At 42.6% G+C, this 23,874-nt stretch overlaps 4 protein-coding genes across 8 annotated transcripts; all 4 read right to left on the bottom strand.

Moving 5' to 3' along the window:
• Positions 1 to 1,732: 1,732 nt before the first annotated feature.
• Positions 1,733 to 23,541, bottom strand: LOC143530933 (uncharacterized). Of its 5 annotated transcripts, none has more exons than XM_077026341.1 (8): positions 23,472 to 23,541; positions 3,895 to 4,043; positions 3,382 to 3,810; positions 3,198 to 3,310; positions 3,014 to 3,095; positions 2,593 to 2,925; positions 2,151 to 2,503; positions 1,733 to 2,034 (listed from the first exon to the last, which is right to left on the bottom strand). In XM_077026341.1, exons 3-8 carry the CDS (start codon positions 3,624 to 3,626, stop codon positions 2,006 to 2,008), a joined length of 1,155 nt encoding a protein of 384 aa, XP_076882456.1. In that variant the 5' UTR covers positions 3,627 to 3,810; positions 3,895 to 4,043; positions 23,472 to 23,541; the 3' UTR covers positions 1,733 to 2,005. The 5 variants fall into 5 exon arrangements, with proteins under 5 accessions (XP_076882456.1, XP_076882455.1, XP_076882454.1 ...); XM_077026340.1 differs by lacking the exon at positions 23,472 to 23,541 and adding an exon at positions 21,752 to 23,453 and having other exon boundaries at positions 3,895 to 4,038; XM_077026339.1 differs by lacking the exon at positions 23,472 to 23,541 and adding an exon at positions 21,752 to 23,453.
• LOC143530956 (uncharacterized) lies at positions 4,321 to 4,920 on the bottom strand. Its single transcript, XM_077026364.1, has one exon. It carries the CDS (start codon positions 4,918 to 4,920, stop codon positions 4,321 to 4,323), a length of 600 nt encoding a protein of 199 aa, XP_076882479.1.
• Positions 5,488 to 21,752, bottom strand: LOC143530957 (uncharacterized). The gene is made up of 2 exons (XM_077026365.1): positions 20,096 to 21,752; positions 5,488 to 7,202 (listed from the first exon to the last, which is right to left on the bottom strand). The coding sequence occupies exons 1-2, from the start codon at positions 20,220 to 20,222 to the stop codon at positions 5,488 to 5,490; spliced, it is 1,842 nt and encodes a 613-aa protein (XP_076882480.1). The 5' UTR covers positions 20,223 to 21,752.
• Positions 20,274 to 21,566, bottom strand: LOC143530958 (uncharacterized). The gene has a single exon (XM_077026366.1). It carries the CDS (start codon positions 21,564 to 21,566, stop codon positions 20,274 to 20,276), a length of 1,293 nt encoding a protein of 430 aa, XP_076882481.1.
• Positions 23,542 to 23,874: the final 333 nt, after the last annotated feature.

The following is a 23,874-nucleotide window of genomic DNA, read 5'->3' on the forward strand; positions in this document are numbered from 1 at the left end:
CATAATAATAGAAATAATATAAATAATTGAATTTAATAATTAATAATTATAATTATTAATCATTAAAGAGAATTGATTGTAGATTATTTTAATCTAATTTTGATTTATTTTATTCAAATGAAAATTAGAGAAGTGGTAGATATAGATGGAAAGTTTAGAAAACAACCAATAGGAATAAGCCAAATTGACTTAAAGTCTATTGTTTTAATAGTATAGTTAGATATTGGGATGCTATTTAAAACTTCTTTAGTTTGTTTCTATTTTATTTATTGTCGGTGTAATATTTTATGTGTGGCAATCTACAAATTAAATAATAGAATCCTAATATATTAACTATGAGAAGAAAAACGTAAACGGTGAATAAAAAAGTTTATAATAGTCAAATAATGTCGTGTCTGTATTTCAAAATGTCGTCTTTTAGATATCAAAAGTTTCGTGACGTGCAAAATGATCATATTTTGATCAAGTTTCTCGGCTTGATGAAAGTTTTGACTTAAATGCTTCGCATATTTTAAGGTTTTATTTTCGGCTTTGGGTTAAACATACCATAATGGTATTTCCCTTACATATATTATTATTATTATAATTATTATTAGCTTTTATATAGCTGTTAAACTGTGACCTTATTATTAATATTATTATAATTAGTAGTAGTTTTTATATAACTGTTAAACTTTGATTTCCTTTATTTTGCTTCATACACATGTACTTAGAGCCGAGGGTCTCTCTGGAAGCCACCTCTTTATTCCTTTGGATAGAGGTACGGTGTGCCTACATCCCACCCTCCCCAGACCCTACCTATAGCTTTGCTGTCGGTGGGATTTTACTGGGTATGATTGATTGATTGATTGATTGATAATTTATTCTTTCAATTCTATTGTTTACGGCCGGTAATTATTATATTTTATATCATTTTATATCAAATTATAAACCGATCAATCGGTTGCAATACCCTTCAATAGATAAATTGTATGCAAAAAACTCTTTGACCAAAGGATAAATGCTTAAGTCTGAGATCGATAATCAAACACGATGTAAATAAATAACTCTTGTTTACTAATCAGAAAAACTAACTCAAAAAACTGATTTTCAAACTATCAAACCCTAACTCGGTTTAACTCTTGATGAACCCTAACTCAGTTGCATCTAGATGAACCCTAACTCGGTTACATCTCGTGTGTGTCTCTAGATGAACCCTAACTCGGTTACACTTCACACCACACTCTATAATGTCTAACCATAACTCGGTTTATACAGACTAACCTAACTTGCTAACCAAGACATTACCAAATATAATAAAACTCTAATTGTGACCTCATAAACCCATTACATAATAATGAATTTCACGGGCCCAATAGGTCCAACTCAATCACCTACACATGACGTGCCCATTAAATTGGAAATTACTTCCAACAAAATGCTACCAAAAAAAAGTGGCGTGGGTTTGTATTTAGGTGTAAAAAAGTTTGTTGTTATAAAAAATGGATAAATGTATTACTTATGTATTCAACGATATAACACATTTTAAGTAAAGAACTAGTAGATTGACCCGCCGCGATGCGGTGGTGTTTATTTGATATATAAGCCCTCCACATCAAGTTTGGGGCGTCTTGATTACGTCTCATATGCTATAAATGAAAATAATCCTTTTTAAGCCAAAATCTAAATCCAACTCACAACATTCATGGATTTGAAATCCCTAAGTATGTCCTAATGTGTTGACAATTGAGTATTTTGATAAAGCTAATTAGTAGCGTTTGCGGCTTCCATTGGCATAGATTAGTTGTACATAGTATTTACATATCCCTTTACATTAGAGGGTATTTCCAACAACACATACATAATATTTCCAAGGCCTTAGTACAAAATATCATTAATTGTCTCCCTGAAGACATATCTCAGGCCTTCCAAAAGTTAGTTTATGCCATCTCTTGCCACAACACATTCTAGTAGGTATTAGATGTTCCAAAAAAAACATGCTTGATTCCTTGGATGTGCGTAGATCTTACATTCTTTGTTTCTTTTCAGCAGTACCTGTCGTATGAATTATGAAATACACATGTTTTAAAATGTTGTTGAGCTACAATTTTTTACCATTTGCAGGTTTTGTCTATGTATAATATGTAAGTGTTAATGAACTGAAAGTGTACCTGGTTCTTCTTGCATTGGCCTTTTTGCTTTTGGGTTAGGGGTTGTTGGTTGCAGGGGGGTTGTTGCGATGGTAGCAGTGTTGTCATGAGGATGAGGGTGTTGATGGTGTATGTCAGATGTGTCATCGATCTTGTCAATGGTTATCAATCTGTTATGTCTAACACTCAACTTGAACTTCTTTAGAACACCTACCATTGCTGAGATCTCAGGTGGCAGAATTTTTTGATCAACGTATCCTTTATCCACAACCATTTGACGACACTCAATGTTTAACGTTTCTGCCACTGTTTCATTGAAGATAACGACATCAGTGATGCCTGTGTTGTCCATGATAGACGCATTGAGGCAGTACCTGTTATGTTTTAAAAACTATAATTAGTCCAAAAATGTAGTAGTACATAAATTTTGTTGGTTGTATATGTCTTTAGGAGGGTTTCTTACTGGAATTTTGGTGTGATGTTGTCATGGTTTCGACATGCGAATTTTGATGTGTCATTATCCTCTGGGTGTAACGGCTTTCGACACATTGAGCATTGCTCATAGTACCAATTGCGGTAGCTGAATATCTCTTTGATTGTAGCCATGCATGAGTAGGTTTTACGTTCGTTCTGTATAAACATTACTTTATGATTAGTTGAACAGAAGTTGGTATGATATTGTTTTGTTGAGATGTTTCTTACCATGTTATCGACTGATGTGGTGTTAAGGAGCTCGTGGATTGTTATTGGAATTCCGTCTTCGTCTTGTGGTGCCGCTGTTGGTAGATCCTTCAACCTATTTTATGAATAAGGAGTAATTAGGAAAAGTTTGATTATATCATGTATGTAGAATTTATTTATTTATTTTTGTTTCAGGGGTTTACCTGTCAATGTATAGCTTAGTGTTTGGAGTTGTTGGGTTGACAGTTACCGTTGTTAGGTAAGTGGATTCCAACTGTTTGAAACCTGTCAAAAACATTTAATGTTATCATTTACGAATTTTCATTACAGAATAAATGTCATTTTAGAATACAGGTATTGCAAAATCAATTTTGACAGCATAGTTACCATCGTATTCTGTTACTCTAGTTGTTGTGATTGCCAATATATCACCAGCTACTGTTGTGTCGTCAATCAAGTTGATTTTGTCAGGCCATAACGTTATGACTATTGGATTGCCACTGTTACAAATCAAAGGGGTTAGTGACATGAATTTGGCGGCATTATGCCTCATTTTTTTGTATGTTTTAACCTGATGTCTGTTATGCGGATCTTTCTGAGTGTTATGTTTGTTTTTGTGTCTGATAGTTTGTTGCTGACAACACGTCCGATGTAATCTGTAGTTGTTGAATAATGTGTCAGAGTAACTTCAGCTATCTTTAAACGAAGGTGGTTGATGCAGATGATTGTTAACTGTGAGTAAATTCCAAGACCTGAGATGACCTTGAAGCTCTTCATAACGGGCAAAGTTGAAGTAGGTAGTTGGTATGTTATCATTTGAGGTCGGCACAATCCTTGTCTTTTTGCCTATTATGATTGAAGCCTCGTGTGGGGTTATTGACATGTACTTTCTTGATGCAATTGATATGTGGTTGCTGATATTGTAGCATGACTGAATCTTGATGATGGAGTCAAAGTGTTGCTCGTCTTGTAGGTCTGCTATTACCTCGATTGCATCGGCCTGCATGAAGTTCACGTGGTTGTTTGTTAGAATAGATTGATAATTAGTATATATAAATGCAATAAAGTATTTTTTTTTACTTACGTTGCAGTCAACAAATAGGTAACGTAGTTCTGGTCGCTTGCCTCTTGATATCCACTTCTTCAACACACGAATTGTTATCAATTGTGGGCTTTGTCGTGCTTTTATTTCAGAGAGAGGTTTCCTATACATTTTTGATTCGGTAGCCTGTGCTATTGATTTGGTAGTAAGATTAATACAGTGATCTATATGACAAGTGTTTTTTGTGTTAGCTTATAATAAAGACTATTAAAATGAATGTGAATGTATGAAAATAATACAAAAAAATAAGTTGCTTAATTGTTGGTGACTATGTACATAAGCATCTCAATGTGATTTATATTAATCGTTGTTGTGTCATTATCCTATAAAAGGGGCTTATGTTCTGCTAAAGACTTTACAAGCATTGTTTGTATGTGTATGCAAATATTAATGTAAATTTTTTTGTTATCATGAGCATGTATTGTTGATCTCATTTAGAAAGTCAGAATAGACGATATTTTTGGTGACGTCTTGCTCATCATCGCTTTCTGGAACTATTAAAATTTTTAGAGACTCGGGTGTAGTAGCCCTTGACAACGCAACATACAATTGTCCATGTGCAAATACAGGATGTGGAAGGTAAACGCCTATTTTGTCTAATGATTTCCCCTGACTTTTATTTATTGTCATTGCATAACAAAGCTTTATAGGGAATTGTTTTCTCTTGAATTCAAATGGCAACTCTTTGTCTTTATAAGAGAGACTTATTTTTGGTATGTAGAGACGTCGGCCGATAAACTTCCCTGTCATTATTCGTGCCTCGATTGTTGTTGGTAACAGCTGTGTAATGATAAGTCTTGTGCCATTACAAAGGCCGTCATTTGGATTTAGATTTCTTAATAGTATAATGGGTGCATTGACCTTAAGCTCAAGGACGTGTGGTGGTAGACTATTAATGTTCAACAGATTCAGATACTCTACCGGGTATAAAGACTCGTCATTTTGATCACCTGGTTGACTAACGATGGAATCTATGTTGATATATGTTTTTGTCGTTCCAGGTGTCATTTTGAATTGATTTCTTGAACATGTTCATTTGTTGGACAAACAATAGCCTTGGTCGACAGTGTTACAGCTGTGGGGTTTTCCAAAGTTTGTTCGTCGTATATAAATTTGATAAGTTCTGTTAGTGCATTTTCTCTGTACGATATCAAGTATTGTGATGGGATTTTTATTTTTTTTTTGTGTTTTGTGGTTCGTTAATGTCTATTGTTCCTACAACTCCGTCTCCTACAGCAACTAACCATGATGAGAATGTTGAGATCACATGTCGTGCCTCTGCAGTGAGATTTGGTCTATGAAGCCGCATATTTTCTGTCAATTTGAATACCTTGAAATGTCTCCAAAGGTAGGATCTAGGTAATGAGGCCGCCAAAATTGTTGTCTTTGAAGATCTAGATATTATAGGTAGGGTCTGCCTAAAGTCACCTCCTAGTATCACAGACTTACCGCCGAATGGTTGACCAGAGTTGTTGAATAAGTCCTTTAGTGACCTATCAAGTGATTCGAAACATTTTCTATCATTCATTGGGGCTTCCTCCCATATAATGAGAGATGTTTCATTGACTAAATGAGCTAGCTGTGTGTTTTTTTTATATCGCAAGTCGAGTCATCAGTCATATCCAAGGGAATTTTGAATCGTGAGTGAGCTGTTCTCCCTGATGGCAATAACAATGACGCGATTCCAGAAGCCGCCACAGCTAATACGATATTACCGGTCGAGCGTAATGCAGCAATGATTGTTGTCCATAAGAATGTTTTTCCTGTTCCACCATGACCATATACAAAGGCTAGCACTTGCTGATTCGATGAAGTGGCAGACATAACATGTTCATATATCAACCGTTTCTGTGGGTTTAGACGTCCTAGAGAGGAAATATGCTCGGAGGCTAGTAATTGTCGATTGTAATTTCTTTCATCCATTAGCAACTTGTTCTGCAGCCGTTGTAGCTTGTTGGCATTAGGCATAGGCAAACCGTAATTTGCTAAAGATTTGGCAGATGGATTCGAATGAAGTAACAATTCCAACTCATATAGGACATACTCTTTGAGGTCGTCTTCATTTGCAACACCATAATTCTGTCTTATGTCATCTGTCATTTTTCTCCAATGTTGATTCCATAGTTGAAGAGGGTATGAGATTTCACAATACAAGAGCATTTGACTGAATAACGTACGTAATTCTGAAGTTGTTTCCCAATTTGATGCCTCTTCAATCGTACATGACCACTCTTTATCATCACCGAGTAATCCCAATTTCTCACACGCTGCACGAAACGTTGGGTAAATTTGGCCGTCAACTGTCCGTATGCAGCTGTACGATCGACAACCTTTTTGGTAACCCAATAGCATACGTAGATAAAAGGTTTCCCCACAGCTTGGGTGCACATATATAAGTCTCCCTATCGTGGGAGTTGTGTTTAATGATCTCCTGACCCAACTCTTTGATGATGCTTTCCATGTATACTCCGTAAGATAATCGACATAACGAAGATGACGGCCACGTTCGTCAAATTGATTGTTGCGGATCCACTCAGTTAATGTTGTCCGTCTATTGAATGAATTCCCAACAACATTATCAAGAAGATCATTATCTCTAAAAGTGATATTTTGCATATTTTCCAAATGAACAGCCAAGGTTTGAACAGCGGGATGCCTATCATGTATAAGAAAATTAAAGATCCTCCATGATGCCTCATGTGGGCAAATGAAACGACCATCAACGAAGTTTTGGATTTCATTGAGCCGTGATAAGTCATCATGTTGGGTAGGGTTTGTAGGAGCAGGTGTTTTGGTGATCGTGTATTGGATACGATCAGCACCTTTTGATATGTACTTGAATAGGTACTTAATAAGCATGCTCCAACCACAATACTCAACATTGATGTGGGCCATGTAACGCAGACAGAGAGATCGATTGTATGGCACTACATAACCGTTGTCGAGTTTGACATCATTCTTAATGGCAGTGAAACCATTTGAACGTCGTTTATAATGTACATATCCATTGTTGTCAAATGATGTTTCTTGTTGGTAATCTTTGGGAAATTTCTTTGAACAACTGCCTAAGGACATATACGGTGATGCTGGCCTTAATAAACCACATGGTCCATGCATCATAAGATCAGTAACAATCTTATACATATGAGGATCATTAACAGGATCTGGTATCTCAGCAGATATGTAACTGTTAATCTCACAGGCATCTTTTATCCTATATGGTTCAGTTACCCATAAAAGCAAATGACAGTGCGGAAGTCCTCTTTTTTGAAACTCAATGGTGTATAGATCTAAGATAAAAGGATAATGAAAGGAATGTCAACATAATGTGTGGATAGTGTTAAACATAAATGAATGTAAATGTGTGGTCATAGTGAAGAGGTATGTACCCGCCTCAACAATGAGCGAGGCGGGTCAACCCACAAAGATACAGACAAGTGACTTGAAATCAAGACATTATGAAGGCACAAAGCCAAAACCTATGCGCATGGCGCATATCACATATGCTCAGCCATCATATGCCCAGGCACCACAGATGCTCACGCATCACATATGCTCACGCATATCACATATGCTCAGGCATCATATGCCCAGGCACCACAGATGCTCACGCATCACATATGCTCACGCATATCACACATGCTCAGGCATCATATGCCCAAGCACCACATATGCTCACGCATATCACATATGCGCGTGGCGCATCCGCGCGTGGCGCATATCACATGCTCGTGCATATCACATATGCGCATGAAACATCTGCGCGTGAGAATAAAGAGAAGACCTCGCGCATCCTCAGGATAGGCGCGCATCACACATGCACATAATCAACCTCATCCTTATCCAAATCAGGATTAGGGCAACCTTGATTGTGCACGCCAGACAACCTTCCAGAAGGTATCCTTTTTTAAGGAATAAGAATATGCTGATGTTGACAGCTGCCAAATGAAAGGTGGACAACTCAGCATGACACATGTGCTACCACGTGATTGCAACCAATGAGAAAGCACCAGGTGTCCCAGAGGACACGTGGCGCCGAGCAATTGGAGGAGGCCAACAAGGCTGAGCCCAATCAGTGGAAACCCTAGCACTATAAATACAGCATCAACTCCACAAGGAAAGGGATCCAACAGTTGACAGTTACAGCCAGTAACATACTCATTCATTTCACATTCAATCATATTCAATCACATTCACTCACAGACAGTTACATCCATTAACACCATCAGAGAGAGATTCAGCTATTCAGCAATACTCTCCAGATTTCATATACACAGATTATTATCTTCTCCACAAAATACTTATTCTCACACCGGAGGGTTACCCCAAAGAGGACCCCTCTGTCCCTTTCTGAGGGGTAAGTTGACGGTGCTGTTCATTTTGTAGGTGGAAGAACACAGATCCAAGAAAACCATCGGTGAAATAGTATAATCACACCCGAGGAAAGTAGATCGTCTACCAGTGAGTCGATCCACGTCTCTTCATTGGCGCCATCCACTGTTACAACAACGGCAATCAGATCTCATCAGATCTACAAAAACAAAATCAATCACCATGGTTTCTGGCGTTCATAACGTTGATCAAGTTCTGGGTGATATTGAACGTGGGGATGTTAATGAGGGACAGCAGTTCCTGAGGGGGCCGCGTGATTCTACGCGCCCCACCAGTAACCGTCCCTTCATCACAACTCCTCACGGCCAGACTGAAACTCCTCCAGACGATCTCACGTTACAAAATCTTGCCGGCGCGAAACAAAAAGGATCAATGGGTCCAGAAGATGAAGCGAATGATCCTAAAGAATGGCTCATAAACGAGCAGCGGCGTCTAATGGACAAGTATAATGAGATGGTCAAGCAGAAAAAGCTAGCCGACATAACACAAAGGCAAGCGCTTGATAAGCAAACTGTTCATGCAACAAAAAGGCCGCGCGCGCCGGAAGAAGGACATTCTGTTCACACTGCACACACTGAGTTCAGTGACGAAGAAGTGCATAGCATGAGGAAGACGCGGGATACTCATGCAGGAGGCTCACAGCTCCGCGCGCCTGTGAACATGGCGCCTGGAGCCAGAGCCGATCTGGATCTGCACATGCCGTACAGCCCACCAGTCAGAGGGCAAGTGGACGTAACCACACCATACAGACCAGCCATCTTGGTGAAACACTCAAAGTTCACTGCGCGCATCGCGCAGGCTCCCATCCAGCACAAAACCAAGATGCCAAGTGGTTTGGGCAAATATGACGGCACAACAGATCCAGATGATTTCTTGCAAGGTTTTTACAACACGGGAAACCTAGAGAGCTGGACGATGCCAACATGGTGTCACATGTTTGCTCGTTGCCTCACGGGCGCGGCGCGTGTATGGTTCGAGAGCTTGCCGACTGGGCAAATTGATGGGTTCGAGGAACTATTAGAAAAGTTCCAAGCCCACTTCGTACAGCAGCGCAGACACACGCGCGATCCTGATGACATCATGCACTGCGTGCGCAGGAATGATGAAACGATTGAAGATTACATCACTCGTTTCAATCAAGAGTCTCTGGCAATCGGCGGTATAACCGAGCAACTCCTGCGCGTGGCCTTTATACAAGGCGCGCGCAGTGATCAACTCCGCCGAGCTTTCGTAAGCAAAGATGGCATGCCCACCACGTGGGCCAAGTTAATGGAGGCATCGCGAGTTTTCGCGAGAAATGAGAAACAAATTGCCCAAGATAGGGCAAGAGAAAGAGCGCATCAAGCTGAGTCACCGCGCAGCAAAGAAAAGCGGGCCAAGCAGAACTCTGTATGGTCCAGGTTGCAACCAACCAGTTTTTCTTCCGCAGAAAAACAGGCGCAACCAAGTTCACCCCAGCCCCAAAAAGATGTTCGTAATCGCTGGGAGGGTGACAGGAAGGAGGGCGGCAGAGATCCTAGCAGACCTCTGCCAAGAATATGGACTCCCCTCACTAAAACACCTTCACAGGTGTTAAGCTCTGAGAATGTCCAGTTCAAAAGCCCCAAGCCACTACACTACAAGGGACCATCAGATAGTGGCAAGTACTGTGAGTTTCACAAATCCACTGGACACAACACCGATGCATGCCATCATTTGAAGGATGCAATTGAGAAGGATGTGAAATCAGGCAAGCTGGCTCACCTGGTAAAAGGCTCGGGACCAGAAAATGAACAATCAGGAGCCTCAGCCAGCAAAAAGTACAAAAGAATCTGTGTAGCCGAGGGAGGAAGGCAAGGGCAAACATCAAAAAAGAGAAGCGCGCAAATCCAAGGAGATTGGCGCGAGCAACAAGTCATCTTCCCAAGAATCAGGGGAGGCCCGTCCATCAGCAGTCCTCTTGTTATCACTACACACATTGCTCATTACGAAGTGTCAAAAGTCCTGGTGGACACTGGCAGCGAATCAGACATAATGTATGAGCAATGTTTCAGGAAACTGGATCCGGCAGACCAAGCAAGGCTTGAAATTGTGAATGCACCGATCGCTGGTGTTTCCAATGAAATCATTCATCCCCTAGGTCAAATACAATTTGAGCTAACTATGGGGGATGAGAAACACAAGCGAGCCGAAGTTGTCAACTTCTTGGTCTTGCCCACCACTTCATGCCACAATATGATCTTGGGTAGGGAAACGATTGCCCAATTCAACGCTATACCGTCGCCAGCGCACGGCGCGTTGGGGTTCCCAACACCAACGGGTGTAACTTTTGTATACCGGGATCATTTGTGTGCAGTGACAAGTACTCCGCGGGAGGGGAGAATGAAACTTCCAATGGCAGACAATGCGCCAGAGGAATGGATTCTCAACCCAAAATTCCCGGAGCAAAAAATCACAATTAGCGCAACGATATCAGACGACACGAGGTTGAGAATGAAAAGGTTGCTCACAGCATATATGTCGGTCTTCGCGTGGCAACACTCTGATATGACTGGGGTTCCGCGAGACCTGGCGCAGCATTCTCTAAACACCTTCAAGTCTGTAGAGCCAATTGCTCAAAAGAAGAGAATCATGGGGGATGAAAAGGCGAGGGCCATGAATGAACAGGTTGAGGACCTATTGCGCGCAAACATCATCCGCCCGATACGATACCAAACATGGGTAGCCAATCCTGTGATGGTAAAGAAAAGTAACGGGTCATGGAGGATGTGCATTGACTTCAAAGACCTCAACAAAGCGTGCCCAAAGGATTGTTACCCCCTACCAAACATCGATGCAAAGGTGGACTCCGTGGCGCCATTCAAGCTAAAATGTTTTCTGGATGCCTACAAAGGCTATCACCAGATTCAAATGGCACCACAAGACGAGGACAAGACCGCATTTAGAACCGACAGGGGTGTTTTTTGCTACACAAAAATGCCCTTTGGTTTGAAGAATGCGGGCGCCACCTACCAAAGACTTATGGATGCCGTTTTCAGCGAGCAAATCGGAAGAAACCTAGAAGTCTATGTGGATGATTTGGTGATCAAGAGCAAGGAGGAAAAGCAAATGCTCAGAGACATCGAAGAAACCCTTGGGCGCCTAAAGGAAGTCAACATGAAGCTCAATCCGAGCAAATGTACTTTCGGCGTACTAGAGGGAAAATTTCTGGGTGTAATGGTCACCAAAGATGGTTTCAAGGTGAACCCTGAGAAGGTGGAGGCCATCCTTGACATGCCTTCGCCATCCACCATGAAAGAAGTTCAGAAGCTGAATGGTAGATTGGTTTCAATCAACAGGTTCCTAGCGAACCATGCAACCAAATCTACCCCATTTGTCAACACATTGAGGAACTGCTTAAAGAAAAGCCAGTTCAAATGGACTCCTGAGGCCGAGCAGGCTTTCAGTGAGATTAAATAATGTTTGATAAATCTGCCCGCGCTCACAGCTCCTCTTCCTGGTGAAACTTTGACATTATACCTATCAGCAGGAGAGCGCGCCATCGGCGCAGTATTATTGGTGGATCGCAAGGGAATCCAAACGCTAATATACTATGTGAGTCGGGTGCTGACAGATCCTGAGACGCGCTACTCCATCATGGAAAAGTTAGTTTTGTCGCTAACACACGCGTCGCGCAAGCTTCATAGATATTTCAATGGTCATCCCATTGAAGTTCTGACTGGGTACAACATCCAGCAAGTCTTGCGGCGCCCCGCGCTATCAGGAAGGCTGACAAAGTGGGCGCTGGAATTAGGAGAGCACACGATCTCCTATAAGCCCCGTCCAACAATAAAGGGACAAGTCTTGGCTGATTTCATTGCAGAAGTCCCAGAAGGAAGAATTGAAGAGGCTCAGCGCGAGGTAGACCCTCCGCGAGCCAATGATGAAGAAAATGTTTGGAGATTGTTCACTGACGGAGCTTCAAACAATGAAGGGTCCGGCGCAGGCCTCAAACTGGTGGATCCAGAGAATCAAGAATATACTTACGCCATCAGGTTGGACTTCAAGAGCACCAACAATGAGGCTGAGTATGAAGCTCTGCTGGCTGGCCTGCGCATCGCGCACAAATTCGGGGTTAAGAAGCTAGAGGCCCATGTTGATTCATACTTGGTAGCAGCACAGGTCAATGGCCTTTATGATGCCAAGGAGAACACCATGCCTCTATATCTAGAGCAGGCGAAAAAGCTCACCGAGCAATTTGACAGCTTCAGAATCATTCATATTCCGCGCAGTGAAAACAAATCTGCAGACGCGCTGAGTAAGATGGCATCAACCAGTTTTGATCACTTTGGCAAAGATGTCAGGGTAGAAGTAATGAGCAACCCGTCGGTGGTAGAGAAGTCTGTCCTGGTAACCCATACAACCACTTCATCATGGATAACTCCAATAATGGAATTCTTGAAGGAGGGAAAGGTACCAGATGATCGCGCACAAGCGAGGAAGATAAGACACAAGGCGCAGAACTATGAACTGCTTGACGGTACATTATATCGACGCTCTTATCTTGGGCCGCTCATGAAATGCTTAGATGCTGAGGAAGCAAGCTATGTGATCAGAGAGATACACGAAGGAATCTGTGGAATTCATGCTGGCCCGCGCATGGTGGTAGCCAAGGCAATGAGCGCAGGCTACTATTGGCCAGGCATGTACTTGGACGCTCTAAAGGAGATCCAAAAATGCAAAGCATGTCAGAGCTATGCGCCGAACACCATGCGGCCAAAGAACAACTTGATTCCAGTAACCTCAGCATGGCCTTTCCACAAATGGGCAATCGACATTGTGGGTCCCCTACCGCAAGCGCCTGGGCGAGTAAAATTTTTGGTAGTGGCAGTAGACTATTTTACAAAATGGGTTGAAGCCAAGCCACTAGCAAAAATAACAGCCGAAGCGATGAAGCAGTTTATCTGGAGCCACATCATATGCCGTTTTGGCTTGCCCATGGAAATTGTGAGTGATAATGGCAAGCAATTCACTGACAAGAAGATTTCCAGCTGGCTCAAAGAATTGCGCATTAACCAAATTTTCACTTCAGTTTACCACCCTCAGGGGAATGGACAAGTGGAACGCGCGAACCAAAGTTTGTTAAATGGGCTGAAGAAAAGGTTGGAGGGAGAATCCCATTCTTGGGTCGAAGAGCTACCTAATGTCCTGTGGGCACACAGGACATTAAGCAAAACTAGCAATGGCGATCCCCGTTCAGCCTAACCTATGGAACAGAGGCAATGATTCCAGCAGAAATTGGATGCCCATCCCATAGAGTGCTCATGATGAACAAGATTGATAACGAGCGCGAAAGAAGGTTGGATCTCAACTTACTTGAGGGGCGCAGAGAGGCGGCTATCATCAGTGAAGCCAAGTACAAGAAAACGCTGGAAAAATATTACAACCAACGCGTGAAAGAATGCCACTTCAAGAAAAATGATTTTGTCCTGCGAAACAATGAAGCTAGCCGCGCGATACCGCCGGGAAAAATGTCCCCCAATTGGGAGGGACCTTATCAAGTTTTGGAAGAATTGGGGAAAGGCGCATATGCCTTAAAAGATTTGAATGGAAAGAAGATCCCGCGCACATGGAACACGGCACAGCTTAGAAAATGTTTCATGTAAAAATGTCAAGTTTGTAATCAAGGCTTTTTAAGCCATTATGAATAGTGATACGCGCTATTTTCTCTTAATGTGGATTCTATTACTTTTTGCATACATGTTTCACACTTCCCTTCATTAGTTTTGAGCAATATGACAACATTGTATTGACATCAAAACGAATTAAAAAGGAAGTAAAACATACATGCGCGAGCTTCAAGCTCAAACGCGTTAACGAGTCTTAACTCTAAAACGTCAGGGCCTTAGCCCAATTCTGTTACCTTTTGCATACATGTTTCACACTTCCCTTTATTAATTTTGAGCAATATGACAACACTATATTGACATCAAAACAAAATAAAACGAAGTAAAACATACATGCGCAAACGCGTTAAAGAGTCTTAACTCTAAAACGTCAGGGCCTTAGCCCAAAAATGTGAGCCTTAGCTCAAACAACTCACAACATCCATCCTACATGCGGCGCAGCCTGACCATAAAATACCTAAACACAACTAAGGCAAAGCAAATGCCAAAACATAGTTGTTAAGGTCTCAGGTCGAGGTCGCGCATAAAATTGTAATGGATATCTGAGTAACACATTGACGCGTAAGGCTAAAAAAATCATAATTCCATAAACGCGCGATAACGACGCGCAAAAGAGGAATAATGAAAGCGTCAAGGCACGTGTCAACATAATCAAGATATGGCAATATCACTTACAATATGACAAGGGTTAAGTATAATAAATTCCTTACAACCTTGTTCTTATATTCAACAAGCATATCTTATATTCACCAAGCAAACATGCGATATAAAAAAAAATGAATGGGAATGCGCAAGATGCGAAGAAGGGAAAAACAGAATTTCATTCAAAAGCATTGAAATTTACAAGTTTACAAGATGAGATACAAACTACAAAAAAAAAAAAAAAAAAAAAAAAAAAAACATGAAGGGCTTCTCAAGTCTCCACGTTGACATCAACCTCTTCATCATCCTCATCATCGCCCTCGGCATCTGGCGCAGCCTGCTCCTCTTCATCTCCAAACTGACCATAGTCAAGTTCTTCATCTAGAATGGAGTCTTCTATCGCAACAGTGTCAGGAGCGGATCCTTTGGCCACGCCAGAGCCGCTAGCAACGCCAGCATTCCCCGCGCCATCATCGCCGCCAGCCCCTTCGCACTCGTCAAGTAATTTCTTTAGCGCGACGAGATCGGGCTGGTCAGCAAGCGCGGATATCTGCAAATCAAAGGGAAAAATATGAGTACAAAAAGACTTAGAAAAATAAGTCAAGGTAATCTCATTAAAGTTAAAATACCTGCGCAAGGATGGGAATGAGAGTATTTATATACTTCTCCCCCATCGCGGCCATCTCCGCGCAGGCAGCGGAGCTCTGATAAGGGTACTCGGATGGGTTCTTTTTCAGCATGCCATATTCATAGCCATCCGTAAACCCTTCAGCTCGCCCCACCAAGCGCGCGGCAGCATTGCAGTCCATCACAAGGGCCTGAAACTCGTCTGAATATTTCATCGCAAAAGCGCAACGAGTCATGCCCTGTGAGATGAGCCAGTGGCGATCCTGCGCGAGGCTAGCAACAGACATCTCGAGAGAAGGAACTTGAGAGTTTAATAACTCAACAGTTTCCTTAGTCTTTTTTAGCTCCTCTTTGTCAGACGCTGCTACCGCCAAGATTTCTTCTTTCTCCGCCCGCGCAGCATCAAGTGCTTCCTGGCTAGACGCTGCCGTCGCCTGGGCTTCTTCTTTATCGGCCTGCGCGGCCGCCAGCTCCCTCTTCAGGCGCGCAACCTCACTCTCCAGTGATGATTTTTCAGTGATAGACTGGACAAGAGCTTGGTCACGCGCCTCAGCCTCCAGCTCCAAGTCGCGCGCTCGGCGCGCGAACTTGGCCGCATCCGCCTCCGCCGCCTGCAGCTTCTCCCGCGCCGCCTGAAGCTCATGCCCGCGCTTCACGAAGGCGCTGTTGGCACTGGCTCTGTTCTCGCTGAGCTTGGCTTGGAGCTTTTCAGCTCTCTCGCGAGCATCAGAAAGATGCCAGGCAGACACCTTAGCCTCTTGCTTGGCTTCCGCAAGAGCATCACGTACTTTAACATAATCAGAGCGAAGCTCTTGGGAGGAAGCAATGAAGGCCGACCCAGCACACAAATGATCATTGAGCAGGTCGTCGCGAGCGCGGTCCTCTTGGAACCTCCTTTCAGATGGAGGCACAGCATGAGCCCAGAATTCCGCACACACCCCCATGGACTGAAATGTACTGTCTTCAGAAATATTCCATCTCGGGCGGTAAGTGTGATCGGCTTCCTGCAAAAACAAAGAAATTATCTAAGTCATCAAAACATAAGATGGAAGTCCGCGCAGCGGAGCAAGAAATAACCTATACCTGCGGGGATGAAGCAGAAAAATCAGCGCCAGCCCCACGAGAAATCTCCGACACGAAGCCTCGTGGCGCTGCAGGGCTGGCGCGGGCGCCATCGGATTCCTCAGCATGAACCTCCTCATCCTCCTCTGAAATAGGCCTCTTCTCCTGCGACCTTGAATCAAAATCAGTCTCGCGAGGAGGGCTGTGTGCAGGGGGAGGTGAGGGAGGTCTCGGCGCCGCCAGGTCGGCGCGCAAAACGGCCTCCTGCTCCTTACTAATCCCGATGAGGGGAGACTCATCGCTTGCAGGAGCAGAACCAACGGCGCTGGCGCCGGCGCCAGGAGTGTCGCCAGAAGCTCGTACGCCAGCTACGGCTTCTATGAAAAAATCAAACAAGAAATGGTTACTGACTTGATCTAAAAGGAAGTCAGAAAATAAGAGCGCAATACGTACCTTGGCACAACTCCGTTCGCGAAGCAAACATCGCCATGAAGTCCATTCTACCCTTCTTTGAGGGTAAAACAGGGGACTTCGAAGCGACCGCCGGCGCAGCCTCGGCATCTTGTTGCGCTGTCACCGGCTCTACAAACATTTGAGCAAGACAAGATTTATTAGTAATTCTATAAGAATCGCGCTCATAGAACCATAAAAGATAAGCAAAGTATACCTGTCGAAGGCGCAATGCCACTTCCCTTTTCCGTAGCGCGAAGGGAGGAGGTAGCGCCACCATATCTCAAGTGGATAGGAGGTCTGCCCACTTTTTGAGGCAGGGAAGCCAAGGAAACCTTGGTGGTAAACCCCGGGGTTTTCCCAAATCCCCCCGCCTGAGTAGGAGGATCCTGAACAACAGGGGCATCATCCTTCTTCTGTTTCTTACTGGCCCCTGCGCCAGTTTTCCCCTTAGCCTTACGCTTCAGTTGGGCCGGCTCCTCCTCCTCCTCCTCTTCCGCGAGCTCCAGCTCGTAATTTTCAAGCGCATCTACAATACATGCAACAGAAGTGTTAGAAAAATTTGATATTATAAAGGCAAATGCATAAGTACAAAGGCTTACCAGGCGCATCGCTGTCGAAGACAAATCCCAGATCAACAGGGATGAACATGTCATCGAAGCGATTTGGGAAACCAACCTCCCCAGCGCCAAGCTCGACGGAGCCACCCTCCACTTGATCATCATAAGCGGCGTGGATATACTCCTTGGTGACTGCACAAAACAAGTCAAGTGATATCAGAAAAAAGAATTATATTCGCGCAGAAAAACAAAAGCAATGAGATAAACTTACACAACCCGTCGACTTGGATAACGGGCTCAAGCGCGCTGTCCGCCCACCTCTTGCTCATACCAACCCCCACCAGCGCCTCCTCACGAATGCTCTTGGCGGGGGATGGTTCAGTGGTCAGCTTATTAACCCAGGCGCCAGTTGGGTTCTTGAGGACACCCACATCCGCAGGCGCAGAAGAAATCGAGCGCATGGTCATGCGGATGGGGATTACACCAGCCCTTATATAAAAAAACCTCTCAGACCAGTCATGAAGGCTCTTGAATGAAACAGTGGAACACTTCACCTTCTGACTGCGAGGAACGAAGGAGAACCAACTGTCTTGGATCTTGGGCTTGTAAAAAAATTGAAAGCGCCGAGGGGTGGGCTCCTCGCGCTGGGATTTGCACATGAACTCAAAGTGAGTCATGCGCACAAGTCCAAACGGATGGACTTGGGATATATGAATCCCATAAAATTGGAGCACTGCACCCACAAACCTTGTCATCGGGAGACGAAGGTTGCAGTGGGTGAAAAAATGGCTATATAGGGATATATAGCCGGCAGGTGGGTCCGCTGCCGTTTGCCCGGCTGCAGGCAACATGCAGCCAAACAGGGTGGGAAAACCGTGAGAGGCGATAAGGCTGTCAAGATCAGCCTGCCTCAATTTGCAGGGGATTTCATTCCACTTCTTCACCGCCTTGGTCCTCCCTACCTCTTCCGATGAGACTTCAGCAGCCTTCTTCCACTTGCCGGTCCTCTTCAATGTAGACATTACTAATGATTTTCTACGGCAATGGATGGAGGAGATTGTATTGTCTGAACTATCAGACATACAACTGTAAAATCAAACAAGGGAAACTTCTGAAGAACAGATATTTGGGAAGCAGAACAAAGATAATCAGAAGACAAAGAAAGAAAAGCTCAGAAGAATAAAGAAGATGAAGGATAAAAAAACTCTAAGGGCTGGCTTTTATAGGCCCAGGAGAGAGAAATTTTGGTGCTGAACGGACTTCACGCTCCCCCACTCGCAGGCCTTGCCCAATGCGAGCGTGACACGTGTCCCTGACACTGTGTGAGGGGACAAGAAAGGAAACTATACGGCTGCTTCCAGAGTTCACGCGCCCCCACTCGCAGGAACGGACCAACGCGAGCGCGACACGTGTCCCTGACAGCATGTGAGGGGACACGAAAGGCAACTGTAGCGCCTCGAGCACACGAAATGTCTGACACGTCTCCATCACTGACCCACGTCAGCAACCATCACGTACATAGACGATTCGTTTTCAACCAAAAGGATAGAATTTCGCGCAATGAGGAATAATAAGAAGAAAAAGACAAAACCACTCCTAAAAAAGCAAAAAATGTTAAGTCTAACATCTATCTTGCCTCGCTCGCGCGAGACAAGACACACATTAGACTGGGGGGGGCTTGAAGAGGTATGTACCCGCCTCAACAATGAGCGAGGCGGGTCAACCCACAAAGATACAGACAAGTGACTTGAAATCAAGACATTATGAAGGCACAAAGCCAAAACCTATGCGCATGGCGCATATCACATATGCTCAGCCATCATATGCCCAGGCACCACAGATGCTCACGCATCACATATGCTCACGCATATCACATATGCTCAGGCATCATATGCCCAGGCACCACAGATGCTCACGCATCACATATGCTCACGCATATCACACATGCTCAGGCATCATATGCCCAAGCACCACATATGCTCACGCATATCACATATGCGCGTGGCGCATCCGCGCGTGGCGCATATCACATGCTCGTGCATATCACATCTGCGCATGAAACATCTGCGCGTGAGAATAAAGAGAAGACCTCGCGCATCCTTAGGATAGGCACGCATCACACATGCACATAATCAACCTCATCCTTATCCAAATCAGGATTAGGGCAACCTTGATTGTGCACGTCAGACAACCTTCCAGAAGGTATCCTTTTTTAAGGAATAAGAATATGCTGATGTTGACAGCTGCCAAATGAAAGGTGGACAACTCAGCATGACACATGTGCTACCACGTGATTGCAACCAATGAGAAAGCACCAGGTGTCCCAGAGGACACGTGGCGCCGAGCAATTGGAGGAGGCCAACAAGGCTGAGCCCAATCAGTGGAAACCCTAGCACTGTAAATACAGCATCAACTCCACAAGGAAAGGGATCCAACAGTTGACAGTTACAGCCAGTAACATACTCATTCATTTCACATTCAATCATATTCAATCACATTCACTCACAGACAGTTACATCCAGTAACACCATCAGAGAGAGATTCAGCTATTCAGCAATACTCTCCAGATTTCATATACACAGATTATTATCTTCTCCACAAAATACTTATTCTCACACCGGAGGGTTACCCCAAAGAGGACCCCTCTGTCCCTTTCTGAGGGGTAAGTTGACGGTGCTGTTCATTTTGTAGGTGGAAGAACACAGATCCAAGAAAACCATCGGTGAAATAGTATAATCACACCTGAGGAAAGTAGATCGTCTACCAGTGAGTCGATCCACGTCTCTTCACATAGCAAAGAATTACCTGCAGCCACTTCACCAAATGGTTTGTTGTTTTTTAAAAAGTTGATCAATGATTTGACTTTTAGCTGGAACACTCTAGCAATAACATCAGGACGGTCTTGTGCTTTTAGTGATGGAAATTTTGACATGTATCTTTCAATCTCTGGCCAATTAGCATTACATGTGAAGGTAATGAAATATTAAGGAATACCATGTATTCTGCATATGGCCAAAGCATCTTGGTAATGCTTGTACATGTATCGTGGGCCACCGGTGAATGAGGACGGCAAGAACACGCGTTTACCGACCTCACGACCTTCTGTATCACCACGTTGAACTGTATCGTATAGACCTTGGAGAAATTCATTACGAAAGATGTGTTGGTTGTGTCTTATATAGTCTAGACGGTTTTCTTCAATACAAACATAAGCGTCAAAAATGTACTGTTGTAGAAGACGACCTCCCCTCAAAGGCAACGTGTATAAATTTGATCGATCATGCAATACGTAATTGTAGTACATGTTGATTGTCATTCTTTTGTGTCGTGAACCGTCCGCAACACGCAACGATAAACTTGGTGACCATCCTCTATCACCATAAGGGAACAATAACGGATATTGCAATGGCATGTACAATTTATGTAATTTAGATATCCTTTGTGGGCCATCATCCTTATGTCGGATAATTATGTCAAACTGATGACACGTTGGATCACCATCAGACACTATAGCGCCGATAGATCCGGCAGTAGGTTTGCCGTACGAACGAACGTTCGTTGACCCATAAAGGCATATGTTGAAGCATGGCATATTATTGGAGGAAATGAGATCTCTAGCTGTTCGAAAGAGTTTAACCAGTTCATTGCAACTTTCTAATATGCTTAACAGGAGGCGTACTATTTCAGGTTTTAGTTCGGACTGATTTTCGTTACTGAATGCGTGAAGTCTATTTGAGATCTCGTTCTCGGTGTCATAAATGTACATTTGTAGGAATCGAGGTCGCTCATTAGGGGAGGGACAAAGAGACCCAAGCCAGTGATGAACCTGACCCGCAATCTTGAAAACATATGGACCAGAGCCCCGGTTAACAGTATTGTCAACCTTAGCACCAAAAGAAGTCATCGAGAACATGGAATTGTAAGCTCTAATATTCTTCATAAAGTCTCGTTGCTCAAAAAGATGTATGACAGTGGTATAAGGTCTTCTAGGTAATGGTAAAGCCACACGTCCACCTTTGCAGCACTGATTGTACTTAGGACGTTGAGTAGTAGAGGTCGACACAATTCGTTCGTCATACCAAAAGATAGCACAACAAAACTCACATATCCTATCACAATCTCCATTGTCAACATAGAAAGAAGTCAAAGATGAATGACGCAGTAACGTAGATCGGTTAGCAGCCTGCCTCGATGATTGAGAAGGAAAATTATTGCGCAAAATAGGTATGTCGGAGGTTACTTGAGAATCAATGCATGCCCTCTTACGTTGTGACATGTCACTTTAAAAGTGAAGTTATAATTATTATAAAAACAGATAGAACTAACGCCTAGGGGAAAAACATTTTCTTACCAGGTAAGGAAAGCCCATGCAACCTTAAGGAAGAAACCGTAATGTCAAGATTCATATACCTAATATAAGTAAATATAAAGCAACGCATAAAAAAAGTGTAGAACACATACCTTAAACCAAGTGCCGACTAAAATTATTCAAAGAAAACCAACAACAGATGAAGTCAACAGCATATGATAGATGCTACAGTGGCAACACAAAAGAATTGTCGTTAGAAAAAGTTTCAACCACAGCTGTAACAAACATAAACAAACAGAAGGCATGTTAGCTATCACGCAAAGATACAACTGGATACAACAGGTAATTCCAAAAAAGAGAAAAAAACATGTATAGTAACCCAATTTTTTATGTCAAAAGGATGTTTACAAAAGGCCACTGTCAATTGTCATACTCAAAAGGTGTTATGGTTTTCTTTGTGTTAACTTTAAACAGATATGTTGTTATTTATGATATTTATTACAATTAACGATATGCCTAAAAAAAGATCTTATGATCAGTAAGATGATTAAATGGTGCTAATTTTGATTACTGGTTGCTCAATATACTACCATATAGAGGTGGGTAAATAAACCGGTTAACCGACCCGCTCTGAAAGCCGGACCGAAACCAAACAGGCTTGAAACCGATTATGTAGAAACCGGTTTGGAACCGAATGAAACCGTCGGTTTGGAACCGGTTTCTAATTTTGTCCATCGAAACCGGTTCCAAACCGGGTAACGGAACCAAAACCGGCCAATACCGGGCAAAGACCGGTCTAAAACCCGACCCGAAACCGAGCGAAACCCGAACAGAGCGTAACATGGTCAGAGACCGGTTTTAACCCGAACCGAAACCGATCATAAACCGGTTTGGGCTTTTGTTGATCAAACCAAACCGGTTTTAACCCAAACCGGTTTTGAGTTTGTAACCGGTATGTGCACCTCTACTACCATATATGGATGAAAACAACAATTATGGTCGAATAGGTGTTTTTTCCAATAATTTTATGATAGTAAACGATGGAGTCCATAATATACATTATTTTAAAAGTATAATGGTAACATCAATTCATTCTAAATGCATATGATCACCTTACAATGGAACAAATATATAAAACATAAAGCAACACATGGACTATGTACCAAAAGATATTTTGATTAGGGATGACCTAGGTATTAGTATCGATAACGAAATTCGGAAATATTTGGTACTGAAATGTTGGGTGCGGTACCGGTATTTCGTGTAAAGTTTTGGAAATACCGGTACCGTAATGAACCGTACCGCTCCTAAAAACTCAAAACTTGGTATCGATTCGGTACCATACCGGTTACCAACCGATACCCGTAACGAAAGCGCTCATCCCTAATTACGATACATAAAACATCAATCACAACGACTTTATATCAACAAAGAAATCAGCAATTAAAACTACATCTGATTTATTGTTATAAAGCATAAACAAAAGATATCTGATTTTTGTATCCATACAGTGGGGTGATTTAAAAGTTAAAAGCTTTCATAAACGACATTTATGTGGCCAATGTAGCAGTGTTGTTTAACAAATATCAACATTAAATTTCTCTGTTTTTATCAGTTTAAATAGTTTTTTAGATTTCCTGAAAAGTATATAAAAAACGATCTCGTATAGTTATGAAAACAACAACAATAAGCAGATACGTTAAAGATATTCCCCCCCTTTTCAAAGATGACAAATACCAAAAGCAACAACCTAAAAAAACCCACTTCGAATGATGGAAAACATAAAAGATATAGTTTGTTTATAATGAAAAAGCCACAAAGCATTTCATCAAACAACTTATGAACAAACCCAAAATAAAAAGAAGCATTTACCAGTAACAGAAGGGTAGGAAATAATGAGCCGGCTAACGATTATGTGAAACAGTTAACAATCCATCAGCAAGAGAAACAAACAAAATTAGGCATAATACAATCAGAAATTGTCAAAAGTGTACGGTACCAGCAATTAAACGATACCACAAACGCTCGAAATAACCATGGTTCCGATGTCTGGAAAAAAAACGAATGCAAATCGATTAACCATGTAAGACGATAGTGAGTGATCATTTAAGTTAGAATTACCTGCAAGCAAGAGAGGTTGATCGATTGACTCCAAGTATGACAACGTACAATTGCTGAAGAAACCAAGTGAATAGTTAATAGCAGAGACAAACTCAATCTAACAATTGTAATATATATAATGATCCGTACGTACATTCTTGGTATAAAAAAAGAG

Source organism: Bidens hawaiensis, unplaced genomic scaffold (assembly GCF_021521415.1).
Source record: "Bidens hawaiensis isolate Kalapana, Puna unplaced genomic scaffold, B.hawaiensis_p1.1 tig00009067_1, whole genome shotgun sequence".
NCBI lineage: Eukaryota > Viridiplantae > Streptophyta > Magnoliopsida > Asterales > Asteraceae > Bidens > Bidens hawaiensis.

Coding starts and splice junctions, on each gene's coding strand:
- LOC143530933 (XM_077026341.1), bottom strand. CDS start 3,626: ATGATAACATACCAACTACCTACTTCAACTTTGCCCGTTATGAAGAGC. Junction 3,311..3,381: donor ATCCGCATAACAGACATCAG/GTTAAAACATAC, acceptor GATTTGTAACAG/TGGCAATCCAATAGTCATAA. Junction 3,096..3,197: donor TAGAGTAACAGAATACGATG/GTAACTATGCTG, acceptor TGTTTTTGACAG/GTTTCAAACAGTTGGAATCC.
- LOC143530958 (XM_077026366.1), bottom strand. CDS start 21,566: ATGTCACAACGTAAGAGGGCATGCATTGATTCTCAAGTAACCTCCGAC.
- LOC143530956 (XM_077026364.1), bottom strand. CDS start 4,920: ATGACACCTGGAACGACAAAAACATATATCAACATAGATTCCATCGTT.
- LOC143530957 (XM_077026365.1), bottom strand. CDS start 20,222: ATGTCAAAATTTCCATCACTAAAAGCACAAGACCGTCCTGATGTTATT. Junction 7,203..20,095: donor ATTTGGTGAAGTGGCTGCAG/GTAATTCTTTGC, acceptor CTTTTATCTTAG/ATCTATACACCATTGAGTTT.